Source organism: Halichoeres trimaculatus, unplaced genomic scaffold (assembly GCF_033239565.1).
Source record: "Halichoeres trimaculatus isolate MK-OKI-2021-1 unplaced genomic scaffold, fHalTri1.1 fHalTri1_scaffold_13, whole genome shotgun sequence".
NCBI classification, from domain to species: domain Eukaryota; kingdom Metazoa; phylum Chordata; class Actinopteri; order Labriformes; family Labridae; genus Halichoeres; species Halichoeres trimaculatus.
The window spans coordinates 25,506,507-25,526,418 of NW_027437191.1; the positions used below are offsets into that span (position 1 = coordinate 25,506,507).

A 19,912-nucleotide genomic window follows, 5' to 3' on the forward strand; every position below is an offset into this window, starting at 1 on the left:
ACTGTACTTCCATTTAACGTCTTTCTTTAAAAGTATATGTAAAATAAACAGCAATGTAAGGTTAAATAATAGTTCATCAATTAAATAATATTTGATAACATTTTCAATTTTTGCCAAATTCAGATAAATAAAGACGGATTACTGGTTTTAACTGGGCGGTAACTCCATCATCTTTGCAAAACAATGCAAAATGTGCATTTTTTTCACATTAATGTTATTAAAATTTAAATATTGAAGTTAAACCTGAAGACTCAAATCTGTTTAACATAATGAAATGACATTACAGAAATGTTTCTCATTTTCCAGGCTGAATTACTGTAATTTCTTGGTCTTTTTGGACGTGAAATTGTCTTAAAATAATTATTTAAAAGTCAGACAAAAATATTTGACCACAATACAAGTCTTGATCTGTGCATTTGATATCTCATTGCCTTGAAAAATAACTCTACAATGTACATGCTACAAAATTATTAATTCAACAGAAAAAAAAATACTGAAAAGCAGGAAATATCTAATGAAATTTTAGAACACAAAAAAATGTCATGACAGAAAGAATGTTTCTTAAAACTAAGTACGCATCACCAGAAGTAAAAATATTGTGTATAACAATCATAATAATTATATTAATAATAATAACGTTATTTATAAAGCACTTTATGATACAGGTAACAAAATGCATTGTAAAACAAATAACAATAAAATAATTACAGCAATTAAAAATATACAACCAAAAAACTGAAATATTAAATACAAAATAATGTTTCTGTGAAGTGAAAAAAATATTGACAAATCAAGTTTGATTTATTTACTGAAGACAAGATAATCTAGAGGTGTTTACCTGGATAAACAGAAATTTTCAATGACTGAACACAAGGTTGAAATGATTCAAGAAACAATGTTTTTATGTTAATTTTTTTTTGTTAGTGTCATGTTTATGTGGATGACAAAAAAAACGCCTCAGAACAAAAAAAAAAGAGGAGCATAATGGTGAAATAAATCTTTTACAATGAATAAAAAAAATGAATGTAATTCCGGACACAATTGAAATAGTTATAGAAATGTATCAAAATTGTGGTTGAACCGCTAACAAACCTAAAATAAAGCAATAAGCAGAAGAAAAAAAACAAAGAAAAAAGATTACACTACATCAAATGTTCAAACTAAAAAAAAATAAAAAATAACCTTACAATCTTAGGGAACAAAAAAAAGTATAATGAAGCAAAGAAATAATAAAAAAAACGGTTGTAATAAAAAATGTTCACAGCCTCTTGTGATCAGACAACGACAGAAATGGTGTTTGTTCTTCACATTGTCATTTTGTCCTCTGCAGCAGTAGCAGGACGGCGTTCGTGTTGCCTTCAGGCGTCCAGTCAAACCTCCAGAGTCTTGTACTAATAGACCTCGGCTGCGTTTCACACCAGTGAACAGGAGCAGCTGTAAAAAAAAACATGAACTGTTCAGCATGTGGAGCGGGAACACTGCAGCAACACAACATGAGTTATTACATACAGGATTTAAAGGAATATACCACCTTTTTTATTCGTTAGAGCCCTAAAACACATCACACTGACATCATACGCATCCTGCAGGTGAACAAAATCATGTCATAAAAACAGATTTTGTAAATTATTGCAGAGTAAATACTGCTTCTGTCTTTTGTTCATATTTTTTCAGACATTCTGAAGCATCGCCACTAGTTTTTCTTTATGTTCTGTAAATTTAAAAAAAGTCATTTAAAATGTGACGGACAGGAGAGCCATCTATTACAGGGCAGAGTTAGTCAGCCGTGTAATAGGTAATACATTTTATAGAGAGGCTTCATTATTATAAATCATACTGCAGCACTCTGGTGCATTCAAGGACGCTCTGACATCTGAGGATTAAGAAGTTACAGTCAGCGTTTGTTTATTGTTTGCCCACGGGATTAGTATAGAAATAGAATGGAACAAAATTTGAGGATGAAATTAGTCAGCTGATTTCACAAAATCTCCGGCCTTCAACTAGCATAAAGAAAGATTATAATAAAGAGAAAAACATGAGGGTCATACAAAAACAAATTAATAATATTATTATAGACCGAATTCTTCTAACAAAACATAAAGAGAGAACAAAAAAAGAAAAAAAAATGAAATATCAACAAAGGTATGAAGGATAATTCAAATATGTATCAAACAGTTAAAGATACATAATTTAATCATACGTAATTACATTTAAATATATGGACAATAACCATAGGTTAATTTACGTATTTTAACTCAATAAAACAAGAGCAAGAATTCTTTTAAGTGTTTCTTGTTTAACCTTGCTCTGATTCTTTATGCATTTTATTTGAATATGTCAAATTGTCATACATTAAGTTAAAAGATAGTAACAAACTAAAGATGTCTTCTTTTATAAACATTTTATAAAATATGACGAATTAAAAGTTGCTCAAAAATAAACTACGGATTTCTCATTTTTTTGAATTACATTTAATGTAACTTCATGCTCGGAATGATGCTGAATATAAATAAAAACTTAAGATATCTTCCCTTTCTACTTACAGTAGGCCGGGTTCAAGATACCGAAAAATAATTTTTTTAATTCATTTTAAAAATCAATGAAATTTATTGTTTTCTTCCATAGTTTTTACATTTCATTAGTTTTTTTGGGAGTGTGGATTTTATTGAACACAAACAAAAACAAAAGGTTTTATATACACTAATTTTATTTTACACTAATTATAATGTACCTAAGAATATTACATATTCTGTTTGAATCAAATTGGATCAGATAAATTCAGCTAAACACGCAATCTGAAACCAAAGACTTAGTGCTTATTGTGTTTCCAGTAATCTTGGCTTAATATATCAATTTTATGTCAAAACAGATTTTAAAGTAAATATTTACGACTTTAACTATCATTGTTGTTTGGACTATTGCCTGGGCCTGCTTAACGTTTAACTCAATCAATAAGAAACAGATAAACAGATGCATTTCTAAAAAATGAAGGCTGCTTCTCTCTGAGTTCAAAACAGCTTCTTCTAATTCAATTTATTAATTGTTCCTTTAAATGGAGCTGATAATAATCAGTGACTGATTCAAACTGGAGAGATCTAACTGGTTTCAACCTTCAGGCTTAATTCTATTACTTTGTTTAAACCAATTAATTCTTTATCTAAATATCTGGTTCTCAATCTCCGTCATGAGGCTCCTTAAAGGGACGCTGAAAACACCAGTTTGAAGGGCTATTGTTCATCTTTTGTTAGGAATATCTGACTGCTTTGACTTCTTCTCTTAAAAACAGACTGAATGTGTGTAAAAGCTGGGATAAAAATATTTTGTCAATATTTTATATCGTGTACAGCGTCTTTGTCATCCTGGTTTGTGTCGCTGCAGCACTGAACCTCCATTAGGATTCGTTTTAAAGCTGCAGTAACTCCGGATTCTGCGCACACCATGACCTCACCACCAAGCGTCTCTGCTGGGAAACAAACTCATCTTGACTTTGTTCTTATTTGTTATGAGTTTATCTCTCCACATGACAACATTCATTAAGCATGCTGATGTTTGAATTGACGCACACGGGGGACGTTAGATGTTGTATTTTCCCACAGGGCGGCTGGCTGTGTGTAAAATGTGTGTTTATTGGTGGAAGCTGCTCGTGTCTGTGCAGGTCTGGGGCTGATAAGAGCCCGGCTAGAGGATTATGGTAATAACAGGCTGCAAAAAACTCACTGACTGACTGCAGGGTCCCATCACAGGGAGCCGTAGGGTGGGCGGGCTGTGGACGCTTATCACCGTGTTGCAGTGGGCGATTCTTCACACAGTCACATGGCGGGTGACACCTTGATTCCCACTGCAGCTGGACAAAGAAGCGGTTTTATCACCAAAAACAGCAAGAAAGTGGCGACCTGGTGGTGCATGGCGACTGTTTTAAACGCAGGCGTCATCAGTCAGTCGCTTGTTTTGAGGGCGAAACACTCTGACCAGCAGATATCATCGGTAATGAGTTTTACCTTCATGCTCCATTATGTTTGAGACGCTTGTAAAACTCTTTTCTGGGACTGTTATCTCTCACTTAAAGAAATCAATCAAAGCCGTAATTTTCCTCTGGTTTGGCGTCAAAGAGGGCGATTTCTGCAGTGTCGTACCCCGCCATCAACTCATCAGATAAGAACGCTGCTCTGCGGCTCCTTCAGCTGAGCGGTGACCTTCAGGAAACAAAAACCTGCTCCTTGAACAGGTCACTTTTGTTCCTACAAAAGGGTTCCTCAATTTAAATCAGGTTGAAGTGCAAAGAAAGCAAGAAAGCGATGCCTTCTGCGTCTTTTTCAGAATGAGAATGGGATGAAACTGTATGTATGGTTGCCAAGGAGATAGCAGGCGGAGGGGTAGTTAGAGGCTGTTCACACACACCCTGTGTTTTCATTCACACAGCTCGCCTCTGCTTCATCAACAGGAATCACTTCAAGAGACGCTGCCAGACGCTCCACACAGGTAAGATGACTTCAGGTCTCCTTTGGATTTTCTGTGAATGTCGTTTTCCCAAACTCTTTCAGGATGTTGGTGTTGGATAAAAGAAGACATAACTTTACTCCCAGAGGTCTGAGTTTTTCTCTCTCTGTGCTGCTTTCTCCTGCAGTCAGAAAGAGGAACACCCAGGGGACGCTGCAGCTTTAAATGGACATAATTGAGTGTCAATGATCACCACATCAGCTGCAGAGTAACTAATGCAGGCGATCACACACGGAGGACCACGCAGATCCATCAGCAGCCTCAGCTGTGCGTTCGTCACGCTCCCACGCTCACTTCACTTCTCATTTCTCCTCTGGTTGCAGCCCACTGGAGCCTGTTCTGGGGAATTATCTGCCGTCAGGACCTGCCCAGGACGCCACTGCCGCCGCCGGACCTCAGGGGGCTGAGCCATGCTGTCTGCCGCCATTCAGATCCTGGCGTTCGCCCTGGCTCTCCTGGGCGTCCTCGGTGCCACCGTGGCCACACTGCTGCCCAATTGGAAGGTGAGCATGAACGTCTGGTCCAGCGTCATGACCCCCATCTCGCAGATGCAGGGTCTGTGGATGGACTGCGTGTGGTACAGCTCGGGGGTCTTCAGCTGTACCATGAAAAACTCGGTGCTGTCGCTGCCGGCATATCTGCAGACCACTCGGGCCGCCATGGTGCTGTCCTGCATAGTGGCGGCGTTTGGACTTTGTCTCGCCTCTCTGGGGCTTAAATGTACTCGTTGGGGGGGGAGCCATCGAGCAAAGGGGCACACCGCCATCGCTGCAGGGGGGTGCTTTATCCTGGCCAGCCTCCTGTGTTTGGTTCCTGCATCCTGGTTCACCAACGAAGTCATCACCGTGTTTCTAACCACCGACCTGCCGGACAGCAGTAAATATCAGCCTGGAGGAGCGCTGTGCGTGACGTTTATCTCCGCTGGTTTCCTCCTGGCTGGGGGCGTCATTTTTTGTATGTCATGTCCTGGAAGCAGATCAAGAAGACCGGACTATCCTTACGCCCCCGACCCTGACAGGCTTGTCATGTATGGAGATGACTGTCGGAGGCGGGAGCACGTGCAGCCGAAAAACAGGAAAAACAAATCAGTGAAGCTTCAAACAGACAAAGTGAAGGAGGAGAAACCTCCTCAGGAGGGACCAGAACCCAACCAGGAGCCGAGAGTCTACTCCTCTCCCTCAAAACTGCCTCCTAAAGACATCAAGGACAGCTACAGCCTCCAGGAGTACGTGTAGCTCTCACAGCGGAGTGAAAATGTGGAGTTTTCAGCTGAGCTTTCTGACTCGTAGGGAGGGGGCGGCGGGCTGGGGGAGGTGTTTAAAAGCAGGATAATTACCTAACGTTGGATTCAGCTGAACGACTCAGAAAGAGGACAAAAAGCAGGCGGCAGGGGCCGAGCCCAGGAACCAAACACTGTAAATCTTTGAAAAAACTGACGCAGCTTTCACACACCAAAGAGCTGAACCTGCTGATTGTAATAAAAAAGAAAAAAAGTCTCAGCCTGAAATTGAAAGCCATCATTTTCCAGCAGCAGATGTCGTCTGCTGTCTGAGATTAAAATGTGCTGATGCAGAGCCGGCCCAAAGCTTTCCGCAGCTGTGAGCAGGATTTCACCAAACAAACAATAAGGAAACACCAAGACAAAAACAAAAGAATATACAAGGCTTTCAGATTTTTGTTACTGAAACTTAAATTTAACGAAGAGACCAAAAACTGACCCACATATTACATGTCACTACTTCTATTATGTAGATTTTTTAATGTTTTCAGAACATTACTACTAGTAATTTAACAGATTAACTTTTTGCATAAACTCTTTTCTCAACATAACATTAGTCGTGATACGCAAAAAGTTTCAAAGTAAAACTAAAATAGTACAAGAAAAACAAGTTTTTTTTTTCACCTTTTTACAAGGTGACTACATTATTACATTTTTTTTTCATCCTAAAATAAACTACTTTAAAAGCTACAACTGCAACTTTAAATATAAAAACTTGTTTTTGTAATATAAAATAATTCATGTTATGACTTCAGCATTAGCAATGGTTGAGTATAAGGGCAATCGTTAAGTAGATTTAAACAATCATTTTGAGATTTAAAAAAGTAAAATTAGGTTAAAGTCAAATATTAATGAGATTTAAATTCCAACAATAAAGTAGGGTTTCAAGAATGAAAAATTATAAGTTTACAAGAGTGAGTTTGTTACTTTTAGAATAAATTCATAAGTTAGAAAATGGTTAAAGGCGAATCAAGTTTAGAAAAACAGAACAAAAAAAAAACTTTCTAAATCATTGGGGATCAAGTTGTAAGTATGAGGAAAAAACACAAATGAAGTGAAGAAATGAAGTCGCAAATTTATGAGGAAAAGGACTGAAGTTTATGAAAATAAAGTCATAAATGTATGAGATTAATGAAGTAAATTTAAGATGCTAAAGTTACAAAAACTAAGAGGGATAAGTTTTAAATTAACAAGTTAAGATTATAGAAATGAAGTTGTTTATTTATGTGAACCAAATTTCCAATTTACATTTAAATTTCCCATATTTCAGGAATTAAGCTGCACATTTATGACAAAAAGAACTATAACTCTTTTTTTGTAACATGACTTAAAACTTGTAAATTTAACTTTATTTTAAAACTACAAACTTTATTCTCAAAAATATTAGATTTTGTTTTCAAAACCACTATGTTTTAACTTTATTGAGGCCCTCATTCTCTCTGTTGTTATCATCAACAAATTCTTGTTAAAACCTGAAGATTTAAAAATTTAGTGAATCATAACCAATGAAAAAATGGTCTTGATGTAACAAACCAAAATAAGACCCCAAATAAGTTGGGGGGTTTTTGTATCTGTAGTACTTTGTGGATTGATATCAACTGCCAGAAGCTGACTGGAAGTGAATTTTGCACTGACTTCAGTCATTCACCTTATGTAAAATTTGACCTATGATGAAAAACTGAAAACAAAATCTCCCCCCTTTTACAGTCTCTACTGTCATACCTGCTTTGGACTGGCTCTGCTCCTTACACTGAATTTTAAAACCTTTTTAGAGCACTGCTTTAGATGCTGCTTACAGCTAACTTTAGGTGAAAAGAGTGAGTCCGTAGCAATAAAGTTGTTGATTTTTTTTAAAAAATCAGCCTTGAATTTGAAGGCGTCCAGATCCAAGGCAACAAAATAACTGCACCTGCTCCATCTTTTCCTTGCTGTTGGAGGCGGTGCAGAGCAGCATGGAGAGAGGTAATGATGCTCTTTGCTTTCCCATTATCCTCTCACCACGCTTGGATGCACACGGCACACACTCTCCCCTCCACCCACCCTCCTTCAGCTGTATGAAAGGGCATCTAGTCATTTTCAGGATGTGACTGTAAAGCCTGATGGAGACGGCAACATCCACACCACATTTGGTGGGTGGTTGTCCTCTAACCTGAGGTGAGCTGTCAGTCAAACCTGTCGACACTTCTCGGGAGAAAAAAAAAAAAACGCTGAGCTGAACGCCCACACTGCCTCTCAGGAAAGCTCCAAACCTGCATCCCAAATAGAAGAAAAAAAACTATTAAGAAGAGAAAATAGATTTGATTCGTCAGCTCTGCGGCAACATCTCACTGTCAGACCTGACAGTGATGCTTCAACGCAGGAAACAAACAGGACACATTCAGCACAAGCAGCTGGGGAAAAACAAATCATGGCACAAGGACAAACTATCTCTGCTTTTCTAGCTTTGCATCAAACCTCACACAGTTTGAATTCTGGTGATATATTTTTTTAATTAGATAGATTAATAAAAGATTTTTGACAGGTAAAGACTGAAAAGTAGTCCACAATGTTAAAAACGGAACCAGTGTGGAAGTGCTGTAAACTGCAGTTCCTCAAGTGACCACTTGAGGCTTTCTTCAAATGCACTTATGTGTTGTTACTGAACGTCATTTTTAAAGCAGAAATAAAGACGTTTTCAGCCTGGTAGCCCATGTCTTCATTTGTTACAAGCAGTGTTGGGGAAGTTACTTTTAAAAACTAGTGTCTGCTCGTTACACTTTACTTCTTGAAAAAGTAGTCCCTTACTTTACCGTTACCCTTTGTAAAAAGAAGCCTATATCTTACTCGTTACTTTTATGTTACTTTTACGGTGCTCGACTTTAGGTAGAACCCCATCTCATTTCCTAAATGTGTATAGGCCTTCATAAAGTTCTACTATGGAGCACATAACAGGTAATTCTCTTGTGCTCTTTATTTTGAAAAGTGCCACAGAACACTTAACAAGAAAAACAATAATTCCATGATGACTGACTGCTCTCTGCATGCTATTGCGAGTACCAGCCTCAGTGTGGAATGAGAGCGGGCAACTATTGCGGATTCACACCATCTGCTGTCAAACCATCACTGGTAAAGTACTACTGTGACCAAATAACTACGCTTCATTACCATATTTTAAGTAGTAACAGGTTACACTACTTTTTACCCAAAAGAGTAGATATGTTACTGTAACACATTACCTTGTAACCCATTACACCCAACACTGGTTACAAGTGAAAAGCACAGAGGCGGACATTTCACTGTGATTTCACACTGAATCATTGGGGTCTCTTTCGTAATAGAAGCTAAGATGTCTTGATCAAGTTTTGCGTGTCGCTAGTGGTGATAAAAGAAGAAATATTTCATTTTGAATGAGTAGTGCCGCTACAGTGGAATTTGAACAGGCAGATAAACAGTAATTCTTCTTTCTGTGATAAAGTGTTGTGCAATGTGGTGCTGGTGCAATGGTTAGATTCTAAGACAGATAGCTGTCACATAGAACGTTTTAAAAAATGAAAGGAAGGGTTGTTGCACCAACAGACCTGATGGCTTCATGAACGGGAACATTGAGGCTCATTCAATCACTTCTTCCAGAACAACTCAGGTATGAAGTTTTTGGTGCATTAATTCTCAGATGTCTTTGTATTGAAGCTTCCTACTGGTGTGACTCTTAATTTTTTGAATATTTAGAAAGGAACTTTAAACTAAAGCTTAAAACACATGCCAGATAAGCTTAACTTGGTAAAATCATTTAAAAGCAGAACTTTCATGACAGAAATTATGGTCATTTAAATTTCTTTGAGACTTTTTATTTGATGTGTGCCTTCACAGCTCTTTTGAAACAAGCTGTATCATTTTGGTGTGCGGTCAGATTTCACCTGGTAGGAATTTTGTTTTCACAATTAAATCTGAGCTGTATTCAGTCATAGATTTCAGAATTTTAACTCAAAGCTCAGCTCTTACTTTCTCCCAAAACTCAAGATTCGAAACTTCCAATGTGCAACAATAGAATAAAATGAATCCGACATTGAGATATGATAAATAAAACCAAAGTAAATAAATACTGAGGCACCTGTGGAGGAGTAAGCAGCAATAAGAATGACCATAAATACATAGATAATAAATTAAAAAATGTGTGTTAAAAGCCCCAGACTCATAACTTAAACCTATAAATAACCATTGAAATTAATATAATACTGTAAGTGTTCGGAAGTGTTACGGAGTTAGCTTGAAGCTAACTCTCTTAGCTCTTCTGTTATCTACTTGTGCTAGTCTTGGCGCTTCTCAGTCTCGTTGGTAAGGGAAGATAGTTAAAAAGGTATTTAGCTGTATGGAATGAGTCTTTTTAAATCTTTTCTTCAGTAGCCAGGCCTTGTAGATCTCAAAATAGTGATAAAACCTCACACCCACATTCTGAGATCTTTGTCCTCCAGGTATGGGAGCAAGAAAGTCCAAATTTGAAGAACCGCCACGTAAGTTGCCTCCAGCACATAGTTCCTTGTTGTGGAAATTTTCCAGTTGTTAATGTAAAACTTTAATAACGTTTTATCTGTGTTCTGTTGTCAGTTTCCTTCAAGTCATGGAGGACGATAAACTGGAAGTGAGTCTGCAACAAACTGATATGAATTCTTTCAAGAAGTCTCACTGATCAGTTGGCTCGCTGTGGTAGACTGAGTCTACCTGGCTGAGTGATAAACTCATTGTTCTGTGATACCTGTGCACCCAACTGAAAACTGATAACCTGTATCTTCCAGTAAAGCTCATTAACTGATCTAATGCATCACATCCTCCCTGAAACAGAGAAAAACAGAGAGCTCTGGAGTATGTAAACAACTACACAACCAGCATCGAAGGGCTGCAGATCAGGATTCTTCTTTACGGGCCATCTGGAGCTGGAAAGTCCAGTTTTATCAACTCTGTCCAAAGTGTCCTACATGGAAGGATGTTTGCACACGCATTAGCAGCCAATGTCCACAGTGGCTGTTTTACCAAAAAGGTAAAAGAAGTTTCAGCCTGAGGTGTAAAATAACTGGCACAGCTTTCGATAGATGAGAAGCAAAAGCCAGTACCATCACTAAATGTTTTCTGAGCATCTCCATTTAACTATGTTTTTGTCTCATGCCTTATAAAAAAAGACAGAGAATGATAAACTGGACTTTACTCCATCTTGTCTTCACAGTACACCACCTATAAGATCCAGAAAGAAGGCCCAGACAACTTTTACCCCTTTGTCTTCAATGACATCATGGGTCTTAGTCCCCAGGGTGGAGTTCTTGTAGATGACATCAAACTGGCCTTGATGGGACACGTGAAGGAGGGTTATAGGGTACAGTCACTGGAACTTTTCTGGATTGTATCCCCCAAAGAGCTTGTTGTAATACTGCTAATGTATTTTGACATCTTTGTTTCCCAGTTCAATCCCGAATCTAAGTTGTCAGAAGATGATCCCTACTATGTGAGATCTCCGACCGACAACGACAAAGTGCATGTTTTGGTTTGCGTCATTCCTGCGGGCTCTTTACCTGTAATGCCACCAGGCACTCTGCAGAAGATTCGAGATGTTAGAGGGGCAGCAAGTGAACTGGGTGAGAGCAGAAATGTAAAGTCCTGTTTCCATCAAGCCTTTCAGTTTGGTTTGTCTCAATATGGCACACATTTTGTGACGTTTCCTTTGACTAAAACCAGGACAGGATCCTAGATTACCAACCCGTACTGTCCCGCTTTTTGGAATCCTTCTGTTGGGGTGCCAGACATACCGATCAGACCCCAGAAGGTGGAGCTAATAACACTGCAGTCTGTTGATTGGTCAAGAGAATAGTCACCTCTTGTGTGACAGCGGCTGCTTTATTTCTCCTCATAGCACACAGTCTTCTCTGAAACAGAGCTTGATTGTGTTTTGTAACAAAGAGACACATGCTAATCACTAGGGATGGGTATCTAATTAGGTACTTTAGAGGTACTGACCGAATTCAGTCAAAAGTACATGTAAACCATTCACGTAAAACCAAAAGGTACCATGTTTAGGTACCTAAATGCATACTTGTGACTGTGAGGGAGTGGAAGAGTAGGCGTTTTTCCATACTGAACATGAACACAGCATTGCAAGGTTATATATTGGAGAATAAATAAATTAAAGTGAAAAAATGAGACTTTATTATTAAACAAATTTATATTTTTTACCACATAATCACAAAAGAGTACCGAAAATTGGTACCATTGAGTACCAATACTGATGCCAGGTACCAGGCATTGGTACTGTATCGTTTCAAATGTGAAAGTTACACATCCCTACCAATCACAAAAAAGACGAATTGCTGGATGTCTACCATTGTTGCTCTTTGTTTACTGTGTTGCATTTTTCTTTTTCATTGGATTTATGTATGCTGATGTATGATGTATGATTGGTATTCTAGCTCCCCTATTCCTGTGAGTTTAAAAAAAACTGCTTGTTCTTCTGTCAGGGATTCCTCAAGTTGTCATCCTAACCAAGATTGGTGAAGCATATCCTGAAATTAAAGAAGATCTAAAGAGTGTCTACAGGGTCACTTCCTTCAAGAATATGGTATGTTTCACAAGTAACACAAAAACACAGCTGGCTCCTGTGCTTTTAGTCATCAGGTACAGAACCAAAGTGAGATTTATGTTGGCAACCTTTGAGAAATGTCACTCCTTTCCCACTAAGTATCAACCTCCAAATGGGTTGTCACTTGTAACAGATTTTGTGGTTTGATGATTTTAATGTAAAGGAGCTCAAGGAGCAACCAGGGGGTGACCTCAAGCAGAAGCTGTGGCATCTACAGCCTGGTGTGAAGCAGCTGGTATTAAATTGGCATCTCTCAAGTCTAACTCTGAATCAGAAGGAAATTGTTACCCTAAGTGACTGCATGCTGCATTGCCCTGGTTGTTTGTAGGTCTGTCTCTGTCATGATGTAGGTCAGAGGTAAATCACCTTGTAGTTGTTGCTAATGCCCTCTGGAAAAGGCAATGAATTCAATGGATTATGCCTGCCAAGGTCTAGAATCATAGGGAGTTAACAGCACAGTCGCTGCTCCTTCACGTTGAAATGCCAACTTAGATGGTCTGCATATCTAAGGCCACCTTGTGTTTTTCTTTGGAAAAAAAATACAACAAGGATTTCATCAGTTGATCAGACTCTTTGGATCAATGTAGTTAGCAAAAATGATGGTTCTTGACCGTGCTGTAACTTGCAATGTTGTGGTTTTTGTTGTCTTATAATGCAGATGGAGAAGTTCAGTGCAGAAGTGGGAATCCCATTGAACTGTATCTTCCCTGTGAAGAACTACTACGAAGAAATTGACCTTAACAATGATGCTGACTCGCTGATCCTGAGTGCGCTGAAAAACATCATCAACTTTGGACAAGATTGCTTTAACTTCCGCATGAGTCACATCGAGTGTTTAGACTAACACATCACTACAAATTCTCAAGTCCTTGCTTTGCTGTACCTTAAAGACTGATATGTTCCAACAGAGCACTGAAACACAACAGAAACTTTAAGCTACCAAATACCAGATTTCTTTTCATCTCTCTATTGAAACTCTGACGGAGTGATAGTCTGACAGAACTGACTTGGCCCAGACTGCCCTGTCTTACACTCTGACTAACCGCCAGTCAAGATTCCTTTTTGCAAGTTTCCTCAACTTAATCTACAATGTCTTGAAAGTCATATGCACATTACATTTACAAACTGGTTTTGGAAAATAATAGTCTCTTACAGGGAACACCAAAAAGATCAAAGAGATATGACAGGTATTCAGGGTACATCCAACACCTTCCTTATTCTTGTTGACAATGTTTTACCCTTTAAAACCTGAGCCGGAGTCTACCTGAACTTTTTTTGCTTTTTTGCATATATATATATATATATATATATATATATATATATATATATATATATATATATATATATATATCACAAACATAAAACTTGAACAATGTAAAACACATGTAAAATGACATTTATGAGTCTTTGTCTCTTATTTTGCAATAGATAAATAAACAAAACATAAAGGTCTCTGAAATCATCAGCAGAAACTCCAATAGCCCCACAGCCACTTCCTCTTGCAGCACACAAGACACTTGAGCACCGCTGTTCTTCATAACCACACAAAAACTGAAAGTAAAGGAGAAAATATCTGACTGTTCAAGACACACCAAGTTTGAGGCTCATTCAGTTTTTCTACTTTTCTACAGCAACGACCTAGGTACAGAAGATTTTTTTGTTTGTTTGTTTGTTTGTAAGGGGGGTATCCATGCTAAAACGAGTTTTTTTTAACCTGTAAATATTAATCTTTGGATGTTGGTTTTTGTTCTCTTCCTGCAAAATAAAAGTATGGTCTAAAATAACTGATCAAAACATGAAACTTTAAAGAATTCTAGTTCAGAGCAACTTAAATTAGTTTGTATTACTTTGAGTAGATACACGATATAATTTTTTTGATAATATACAACTTGTGATTTATGAGTTCAAGTTGAACTAACCATCAACCAGTATTGTACAACAAATATGTTATAAAGAATCCAGTTTTAGACTGATTTGTAAAACAAACTTCACCTTTTTGTGACGACTTAAAGATTATCTAACTAAAGAAACAAGATATGACAATTTAAGGGTGTGGTGAAGTTAACAAGGTAAGTTGTTTACCAGTAGATGTGAAAGCAGGAAGTAACTCCAGTAGTCAACAAATAACAATGGGCCAAATGTTGTTTAATAACTTTTTAACTTTTCCACCACAGCATCATTTCACCAAGCGATGATGAACACAGTAAATTAATTTAAAGCAGAGCTCTAACTGTACTGGTTTTATTGTTCAGATATGGGAGGAGAGAAGTCCAAACCTATTGAATCTCCACGTAAGACATTTTTCTACACAGTTCTCTGTCACAGAAAAGTACAAGGTGTTGATGCATGAAAATAATTCTTTTACTTATGTGTTTCATGAATTTGTCAGTTCTTACTGAGCCATGGAGGAAAATCAACTGGGAGTATGTATCTGTAACTTATCAAAACTATTTCTTCCCTCCGTTTTTATTTATATTTCTCTATCCTATTATTTATTTATTGGCATTCTGTTAATTCTCTGCTGTTGTTTTTTCTGGGCATTCAACAGGAATGAAAACTGTAAAATGATATCAATGTCCATTAACTAATTCACATTCTTCCCTAAACAGAGACAACCAGCGTGCTCTGGAGCATATAAAGAAATACAGACCCGAAACGGAAGGGCAAGAGATCAGGATTCTTCTTCATGGGCCAGTTGGAGCTGGAAAGTCCAGCTTTATTAACTCTCTCCAAAGTGTCCTTCATGGAAGGCTGTACACGCATGCCTTGGCAGCAAATATAGAGAGTGATTGTTTTACCAAAAAGGTATGTCGAGATTTGTGTCTAAAAACAAGCAAACTATCCTAGCAACAAGTAACAACAAGGGTAAACGTGTTGTACTTAATCAGTGGTAATGAAACCCGTGCTTATGATGCTGGGGATAGTAGCCCTTCAGCTAGTTGTGTCCTTTTTTCCCGAACCTTGTCAAAATCATTTTGCCTTTTGTTAATCTTTTAAAATTAAATAGGCACAATGCACGCATCACTTCCGCATTGACGTGTGCATGTTTGGGCATTTCTAGTTACCAAAAGAAACATTAGATTAAACAGTCGAAAGTGTTAGGATGGCAAAGATTAAATACAAGATGTTTGCTGGAGTAGCCTTAAGTGTCTGTCAATGATGGAGAATCATCCTGGTATCCAGTACAAAACCATGGAGCAAATTATATAGGAGCTTCAAATTGTTTGTATCTTCATTTTACTAACACTAGCTAGCCTGAGCTAAAAGCCTTGCTTTCGTGTTGTGACTCTATCCTGCTTCAGGTTAATCATACTTTTTGTGAGATATGCAGTATCTCACAAAAGTGAGTACACCCCTCATATGTCTGTAGATATTTAATTATATCTTTGGGACAACACTACAGAAAATGACACTTTGACACAATGATAAGTAGCCAGTGTACAGCTAACAGTGTAAAGTTATTTTTCCCTTAAAATAACTCAATATGATATAAATATAAACAATGTCGCTGCTTTCAAAACATGCAATAAATACAATTACAACAAAATACATTGAAACATTTTCAAAAAATTATTTCCACCAAAACAATAATTGGTGAATTTATAAGCTCAGGTTAATCCTGCATGGCATCATAAAGTGAGGCGCTGTGTAGTAGCCTTATATTAATCAACACACAGAAACAGGAGCGACAGAATCTCCGCGGGGCAAATTTTTTTATAATCGGCTACATTTTGTCCGATGTTGATTAATCGGTGACAGGCTATAATCGGCCTCAGATTAATTGGTCGGGCTCTAGTTTGGACATCATGGCTTGCCATATAATTTAAAATTGTTCCAAGCCAGTCACACATTAACATATCTGAACAAAAGTTCCTGTGGTTGTCACATGTCCATTGATGTTGTAGCATGTCAGAGATTATGTTTTACTAAGGTGTAACTTTTCTCCATCTTTTTTTCACAGTACACAACCTACAAGGTCCAGAAAAAAGGCACAGGGAAATTTTACCCCTTTGTTTTCAATGACATCATGGGTCTGAGCTCAGACAGGGGAGTTCTTGTGGATGACATCAAACTTGCATTGGAGGGACACGTGAAGGAAGGTTACAAGGTACAGCCACAGATAATTTTCAGATTATTTTCCCTCAAAATAACTTTGTTATGATGTGTCACTGGATATAGATTTTCCCACCATGTCCTCTCTAACTGTGTTGAAACCTGTTTCCCAGTTCAATCCTGAATCTAAGTTGTCTGAGGGTGATCAAAACTATGTGAGATCTCCGACCGACAAAGTGCATGTTCTGGTTTGTGTCATTCCTGCGGACACCTTACCTGTAATCCCAGAAACTACTTTACAGAAGATTCGAGATGTTAGAGGAGCAGCAAGTGAACTGGGTAATGCAGAATTCTAATTGTATTTTTTAAATTTATTTAACTCTACTGTTCTTTCAGTTTAACAATGGGACTTAGCAGTTTTGTGTTTGTTTTTTTCTGTCAGGGATTCCTCAAGTTGTGATCCTCACCAAGATTGATGAAGTCCAACCTGAAATTAAAAAAAACTTACGGGATGTCTACAGGGCCCATTTCTTGAAGACCATGGTATGTTTAACAAGTAATCAAAGTCATCTTCAGGAAAAGAGCAGTACGTAGCTGGTTGAAAGTGATTACAATGCAAATCTCTTAAAATCTCAGGCCATGATACACCACCTGAAAACTCTGGATTTCCAGGTCCAGGTTCAGAGCTTGTTACTGCCTCAAGCAAAGAAACTCAAGTTTTATAAGGTCGCAAGGGTGACCTTGTGAGGATGAAGCATTACAACATCTCCACACTGGTTGGTGCAGTGTCAACCAGTCATGCACACTGTACTGAACCTTAGCTTTACAGACAGACGACCATTACAGCTGAACTGCAGCTGCCTCTTGACTAACCTTGATATGACTGACCACGAGTGAATGGTTTCATTCCCAGCTCCTGCTGTCTACATGTTAAAATCCCATTGAGCAACATAATGAAATACGAGCTACTCCCGAAGCTACTCTGTCATTAGTACATGAATAAGTTTGAGGGCAAATGTAGACAAGTAGAAATTGCATTGAGAGGTTTGATGAGTAGGAACACACTCCAATCAGTTCACGTAAGGGGGGGGGGGGGGGGGTCTAGTGACAAGCATCTCTTACTGTAATGAGAAAACCATGACGACACACTTTGTGAATTACATTAATCAACAAGTCCAATCAACCAGATCAGCACTGTAATGTTGTTTTTATAAACACAGATGGAGAAGTTCAGCGCAGATGTGGGAATTCCAATGAACTGCATCTTCCCAGTGAAAAACTACCATGAAGAGGTTCACCTCAACAATGACATAGACTCACTGCTCCTGAACTCCCTGGAAAACCTCATCAATTTTGGAGATGACTGCATCAGCTTTCGCAGAATTCAGGCAGAAGGTTGAGACTTATCTGCTTCACAATGACAGATTCACTGTTGAAAATAGCACTATTACAACTGTGCTGTATGTTACGTGTACATGCTGATTGGCTTGCTTTAGTGAAAACTGCAATAATTCCACAGGAAATCGCAAGTTATTGTTCAGCTTTTTAGTAAATAGCTCTAGCTAAGCAAAAATATTTCTGGGTATGCTTGTTGTGACTTGTTTTTGAGTTTTGTGTAAAGCACTAGCCTCAGTCTCAACTGAGTTTCATCAACTTAATCTTGTTTTATTTCCATTTATGTCTTTAAGCTGCAGACATCTTTTTTAAGTACCACAGGGATTGTTTGACAGATATGACTTTGTATTGAACTGCATTCTCCTGCCTGTGTGGCAACTATTATGCTTACCATTCATTTATCAAATGATTTTATGGCTGTTCCAATAGCTCCTAATAAAATGCAATGTATTGAGAAAGTAGATCTGCATTTTCTCTCAAAATCATCATTACCAGTCTGCATAGGGAACCATGGCAGAAAAGTACTGAATTAAAAACAAACAAACATAAAAATACAGACTAAGGGCAGTTCTCTAAGTTGAAAAAAGACAATAAATGTACCTACCTTGATGGAACCAGTAGCACACTCACATTGGTGTAACCGCGCTCCGTGTTGCATGTAGAAAGATGAGCGGGAGACTTGTTTTTATGCCCATGACACCATATAATACCTGAACAGAAACAGAACAATTACCGGTTAGTAGGGGTGGGAGAACAAATGTGAGTAAATGTGAGTTATTAAATGTGTGTATCAGCTTCAGTTATTCAGGTTTCACTGTAAACAAGTCATATTAATTGATGAAACTCTGAATCCAGTTTTTACTTTGTGTAGGTAAAAGTTGGTTTGGAGCCAAGACTACAACCGAATATGACACTACACCCTAATTCACACAAAGAACGTATTTCAAAATAAAGCACCATGTCCTGGTTCCCAATCCTAAATCTCATCCTTGTTTATCAAAACTACATTACTGGCAAATGGTCAGAAGTCATCAGTAGGTCAGAACCAGAGGAAAACTGGCGTTTTGAACAAGGAAAAGTTCTTGAAGGTAAAAAAAAAAACTTCATAATTCTATATGACACAACACATTCTTTCTAAAAGGACACCAACAGAAAGAAGAAGGCATGGACTGAAATTACTGAAGTTTTGGAGGGCCAAGTGATTTTGAAATGGCAATTAATTACCATGCAATTGCATTGTCATGGGTATGATTCCTGCAGGAACTTGTGATCCTGTGATCTTGCGTACCCAGCTGCCATGGAGTGTGCTGCCCTGCTATGGAGTGTGCTGCTCAGCGCACCGTGGCGCTCACACTGCATGTGTAAATTAGGGGTTAGGACTCAATAAGGAGATTAAATTACAAGTTAACATTATCAAACAGATTTTATATTCAACATCTAACCACAGTATTTTATCAGATGTGTGTGTGTGTGTGTGTGTGTGTGTGTGTGTGTGTGTGTGTGTGTGTGTGTGTGTGTGTGATTTCAAAGTGCTTCTCACTAACGTTTACAGTTGTAAGGATAAGTCTCAGGGAAATTCCCGCCTCTGACAGCAGCGATCGTTACTGTTTCAAAATGCTACGAATGCTGCATATCTGCTTTTGTTTCAACGAATTTTAACATAGAAGCGTAAAAACGTATCAGAAATCACATGAAAGCTACAGTAGCAGCTCTAAACTTGGAAAATCGTTAACCACGTTACCTTTACCTTTGCTTCCTTACAACCTTCCGCCCACGGATCTCCACAGTCGGTAACGCTCGTTTGTTACCTCACTGGAAGGCCCACCCCCTGCTAGATTCTGATTGGTCGATGGTCGATAAATTGCATTCATGGGCGTGGCCGTCCCTCAAGACTGTGCTTTGTTGACAGGAAGGTGAGCATTTCAATTCTAAAATCTTCCCACTAGAAGTCCGGTCCGGTTCTGACCTGTAAAAAGATCAACTTTTAAATGTGTGAACTTTGGTGTAGAACTAATCTACTCTTTTGCCTATGCACCAAAACTTTTTCGGTAGGTGCACCCAATAGACTAGTTGGAGTATACAATGACCGG

At 38.1% G+C, this 19,912-nt stretch overlaps 3 protein-coding genes and 1 long non-coding RNA gene across 6 annotated transcripts; 3 read left to right on the plus strand and 1 right to left on the minus strand.

Moving 5' to 3' along the window:
* Nucleotides 1–1,079: 1,079 nt before the first annotated feature.
* LOC141801906 (uncharacterized) lies at nt 1,080–19,643 on the minus strand. The gene is made up of 4 exons (XR_012599443.1): nt 19,570–19,643; nt 18,427–18,532; nt 3,718–3,844; nt 1,080–1,434 (listed from the first exon to the last, which is right to left on the minus strand). It is a non-coding gene; the product is annotated as an uncharacterized LOC141801906 (long non-coding RNA).
* Nucleotides 3,815–6,369, plus strand: LOC141801905 (claudin-20-like). 3 transcript variants are annotated; one of them, XM_074685228.1, is made up of 3 exons: nt 3,815–3,984; nt 4,420–4,479; nt 4,625–6,369. In XM_074685228.1, exon 3 carries the CDS (start codon nt 4,908–4,910, stop codon nt 5,730–5,732), a length of 825 nt encoding a protein of 274 aa, XP_074541329.1. In that variant the 5' UTR covers nt 3,815–3,984; nt 4,420–4,479; nt 4,625–4,907; the 3' UTR covers nt 5,733–6,369. The 3 variants fall into 3 exon arrangements, with proteins under 3 accessions (XP_074541329.1, XP_074541328.1, XP_074541330.1); XM_074685229.1 differs by lacking the exon at nt 3,815–3,984 and adding an exon at nt 4,204–4,225 and having other exon boundaries at nt 4,442–4,479; nt 4,821–6,369; XM_074685227.1 differs by having other exon boundaries at nt 3,815–4,479.
* Nucleotides 8,692–13,220, plus strand: LOC141802261 (interferon-induced protein 44-like). Its single transcript, XM_074685789.1, has 8 exons — nt 8,692–8,707; nt 10,225–10,263; nt 10,358–10,391; nt 10,592–10,787; nt 10,971–11,117; nt 11,205–11,376; nt 12,253–12,353; nt 13,033–13,220. The coding sequence occupies exons 1-8, from the start codon at nt 8,692–8,694 to the stop codon at nt 13,216–13,218; spliced, it is 891 nt and encodes a 296-aa protein (XP_074541890.1). The 3' UTR covers nt 13,219–13,220.
* On the plus strand, nt 14,569–17,827 carry LOC141802262 (interferon-induced protein 44-like). The gene is made up of 5 exons (XM_074685791.1): nt 14,569–14,577; nt 16,336–16,482; nt 16,601–16,766; nt 16,870–16,970; nt 17,648–17,827. Exons 1-5 carry the CDS (start codon nt 14,569–14,571, stop codon nt 17,825–17,827), a joined length of 603 nt encoding a protein of 200 aa, XP_074541892.1.
* Nucleotides 19,644–19,912: the final 269 nt, after the last annotated feature.